The sequence below is a fragment of the Nycticebus coucang genome, chromosome 9 (assembly GCF_027406575.1).
Source record: "Nycticebus coucang isolate mNycCou1 chromosome 9, mNycCou1.pri, whole genome shotgun sequence".
Lineage (NCBI taxonomy): Eukaryota > Metazoa > Chordata > Mammalia > Primates > Lorisidae > Nycticebus > Nycticebus coucang.
Window position 1 is genome coordinate 18,075,565 of NC_069788.1, and position 4,340 is coordinate 18,079,904.

The 4,340-nt window shown below is 45.4% G+C and overlaps 1 protein-coding gene across 1 annotated transcript; it reads left to right on the plus strand.

The window, feature by feature from the left end:
• The first annotated feature begins 609 nt into the window (after window positions 1-609).
• LOC128594205 (uncharacterized) lies at window positions 610-1,773 on the plus strand. The gene is made up of 2 exons (XM_053602793.1): window positions 610-790; window positions 832-1,773. Exon 2 carries the CDS (start codon window positions 953-955, stop codon window positions 1,604-1,606), a length of 654 nt encoding a protein of 217 aa, XP_053458768.1. The 5' UTR covers window positions 610-790; window positions 832-952; the 3' UTR covers window positions 1,607-1,773.
• Window positions 1,774-4,340: the final 2,567 nt, after the last annotated feature.

Sequence of the window (4,340 nt, forward strand, 5' to 3'; positions counted from 1 at the left end):
GCACGGGCGGCAAGGTTGTTGCCAGGGCGCAGCCTGCCAAGCAGGTTTCCTAAAGTACGCCTCCGCCATCCTGTTTTTGTGCCTGATCCATACATTGTATAAGGGCCCTCCACATCTCCCCTTTTTTATTTATTTATTGCGAGTTGTGACCATGCCTGTCTTAGGTTGTCCCCCTGTCCGAGTATAGTCTTACCCGTCATGGAGGGTACAGGCAGCGGTGGCCTGTCCTCTGTCTTAGGTTGATCTACATGGGGGGGATCTTACCCGTCATTGGCTACTGGTCCAGCATGCTAATTCAGATTTGGGGGGAACCTCCTGCTGGGAGGGCGAGGAGGGCCTGCTGGACGATGATGCGGTCTGGTTGTTGTTTTTGGCGGAGGGTAAGGAGAAGTTTGATGCAAAAGACTATGGCAACTAGAAGTATAATACTTAAAGCCGTGGTGCCGGCCCAATTGCGGGCATGGGAGAGCAAACTAGTTACTTTTCCTAGAATATCGCAAGCGGTAATTACTTGCACTCCAGTGCTATTGATACTAACAATATGATTCAACATTTTGCAGGTGAGGTTTTCAAATTATGCATCCCAGCTCCCCAGAAGGTAACGGGATAGTTGCAAGGAAGCATTACACAGGGTACCATTAGGTTCAAAAATTGTGGGGGTAACACACAAGGAACTAAACAACCAAAGGAGAGGCATCTCTCCACATCATCCACCCGCTGCTGCAAAATGTCCACTCCCTAATCGACCAACAACAGTCCAGCGCGAAGGCGTCCGGCTGCGGCGGCCCAGGTGCACAGGGCCTCCGCAACCGAGGCGGCCCGGGTGCGCAGGGCCTTCGCAACTGAGGTGGACAATTGGTTGACAGCAGTAGCGGTGGCTGGCTGCGAGGGCTGTGGCGATGGCCGTGACAAGGGCTGCGGTGACTCCGAAGTCGCGCTTGGATGTGGCTCCATGGGCGCGGCTTCATCGTGTGAGGGGTTCACTGGACGGGTGAGTCTTTCTGGGACCCACACCGGGGAGCTCTGGTCCTGTGGAGAAACACAAACTGCACCTCGGTTCCAGATGAGAACCGGGTCTGGGCCATGCCATTGGCTGGTAAGGACATCCTTCCAGCGCACTTGCACTGGGGAGCTGGTTTGGCGACCAAGGCAGTGGCGGTCTGCTGCTGTTTGCCCTTTGGCATCCAAAGTTAAAAAATTAAAAATGAAGAAGATTGTGTTGAACGAGGACAGGCAACGAACTGCTGTTCTCACTCAGACTCAAGACAGATACAACAAAAGGGGTCACGAACACCAGACAGTACACACACTTAACAAAAGACTAACACCCGCCACTATGGTCGTGGCCAATGACCCGTGTACACAATCCCCCGCTCTGATCGCGGGCCCTCACTTTTGTGGCGAGCTGGATCCCTTTTCCTCCCCCGCTCTGATCGCGGGCCCTCGCTTTTGTCGCGAGCCGGATCCCTTCTCCTCCCTTGCAAGCTCTGCGGCTACCGCAGAAGTCTCCCCTACCACTTATCTACCTGGTGGGGCTACCCGGACAAACCCGGCACGGGGGACGGCTTACCTGTCAGCTGAAAGCAGTCTCGAGAGGGGATCATGAAGTTCCCGGGTTTCGGCACCAGTTGTCGGTGTCAGCTCGGCCGCCGACCAGCAGGGACGAACACACCAACGCAGACAGCTTTCAGCAAGTTTATTATCGGGTACAAGCAGCTTGTCCGGGGAGAGCAGGATGGAAAAGCCCTAACCTTGTCCGGGGAGAGCAGGATGGAAAAGCCCTAACCTTGTCCGGGGAGAGCAGGATGGAAAAGCTCTCTAACCTTGTTTACAGCACTCTGTATATATACTCTAGGACACATCCTGTTATTGCGGTTTCTTGACCTAGATATCTCTCCAATGAGTGCAAAGGGCACGGGCGGCAAGGTTGTTGCCAGGGCGCAGCCTGCCGAGCAGGTTTCCTAAAGTATGCCTCCACCATCCTGTTTTTGTGCCTGATCGATACATTGTATAAGGGCCCTCCACAAGGAAACGCGATTGAAAAATAGCCAGCAGCTGCTCGCTGGGTGCATTACACGTGTTTTAAACTCTTGATGAGAAGACTGCATACCTACAAACTCCCCAATTTTATAATGTAACATCAAGGATAGCTAACCAGCATGCCTGAATATTCAGTATATGCCACGCACCATGCTAATGCTTTAATTCTCACAAAACCTTGTACCATTTTGTAATGACCTTATTTTAGTATTTAGGATAGTGAAGCTTACCACAGATTAATGACCATTTCTTAAACAGTCCAAGCTACTATGAAACAAATACGTATCGAAACTCAGACTACCATCCTCACAGTATCAAGAGCAAGTTTTTAAAGGTATATGGGGAATGGCAATATGCCTTATTTTGCTATTATCTGAGGGATTTAAGTACATTCTACAGCATAAACAAGACTTCTTCCCTTATCCCTCTGTTCTCATACTGTAAGTTACTTAGATATTTAGGGTTAAGACATTCTGATTTGTGTGTTTGTAGTTATAATTAAATTATAACTCTAAATTTGTTCCATTGAGTTCATTTACATTATTAAACATTCTATGAAAATCCCCCCCCCAAAAAAAAGCTGATGCCTGTGATCACAACACTAAAGGAAAAAATTGGATATCAAGGGCTCCTTTCCTGTTGGACAGATCACAGACACGGGGCTGAGGTGAAGGATCTTGCCACACACCTTTCTATCGACTGTAATAAGAAGAACATTGAATACCATAGAAAGAAAATAGCAAACAGAAATCCTTCTAACCTCCACATTTGGGTTTCTGAAAGGGTGATCGTATATCCTAGTTCATCTAAGTTTTGCACCTGTTGTCATAGCATAATTATGAATAGGATCCCTCTTTTCTCCCTCTAAAATATACATATGAAAAATATCCTGTGTGTTTACATATGAGAAAATTAAAGATAAATAACTTGCCTAAGGTCAAATAATGTGCAAGTGGAGAAATTTCATGTCGATCCCAGAAAACCTGTCTCCTTGCCCACTACCCTCTCTAGCAACCTCCTGGAACATAATAGATGTTTATTAATGCTATTGTCTTCTTATTTTGCTGTCAAGTTTGTTTTTTTTTTTTTCCTGTAGACCCCACTCAGACCTCCCTTCTTCCATATCTCTCTCTTACACTTCTTTAATAAGTCTATTTTGCTCTACTTGCATACGGAAATATTCACATCCCTAAAAAGGCATTGTCTTCATTTGTCCTTAGATTTTTAGATCCTGCATTGGGGTTTTTTGTTTGTTTCTTTTACTCCTTTCATTTCCACAGTGCTGCTCGAACCCTTACAATCCAGTTGCCTCTCAGTCTGCCATTTCTTCTTTTCTTCTTGAAAAAAAAAAGGTTAGATTACTATGATAGTACAAATGATTAGGTTGCATTATTTGCATTTCTTAGGTAAAGTTCAAGTTGTAGTTGAGCCTTTCACCCGAGGATGTGCTGTACACCCTTACGTTGTGCACATTAGGTTACAGCTTACCAATCACCCTCCCTCCTCCCCTTGCCCTTTCCCTCCCGCTCCCCCCACCATTTGACTTTGTGTTTTTCTCCCCTGTAGGTGTGTAACTGTTTATATTGGTTTTATATTAGTATTGAGGACATTGGATACTTGCTTTTTCATTCTTGCCATATTTTGCTAATAAAAATGTACTTCAACTTCATCCAGGTTAATACAGAAGATGTAAAGTTTCCATCTATTTTAAGGCGGAAGAGTGTTTGTGATATACAGAGGCCACAGTTTGCTAATCATTCATGTATTGATGAGCACCTGGGTTGATTCCACTTCTTGATGATTGATTGAGAATTGAGATGCAACAAATTTTTTAGTGCAAATGTCCTTATGGTAAAATGTTTTACTCCAGGGTCTATACCTAGTAATTGGATTACAGGATCAAATGGAAGGTTTACTTTTATCTTTTTGAGGCATCTCCACACTTCTCTTCAATAGAAGCTGCGTTAGCTTGCAATCTCAGCAGAGATATAAATGTGTTCCCTTCTCTCCACATCCATGCCAGCATCTGCAGCTTTGGGATTTTGTGATTTGGACAATTCTCACTGGAGTTAGGTGGTATCTCAGGGTGATTTGGATCTGCAATTCTCTGATGATTAGTGATGATGATGCTATTCTAAGAAATAACGAATCTGGAGTTATCATCACATTACCAGACTTCAGCCTGTACTACAAGTTAACAGTGATCGAACCCAGCCACATAATATCATCTGATCAACCAAAAAAGAAAAAAGCATACACTGTGGGGAGTGGGGCGGGGGGGGAGAATCCCTGTTTAATAA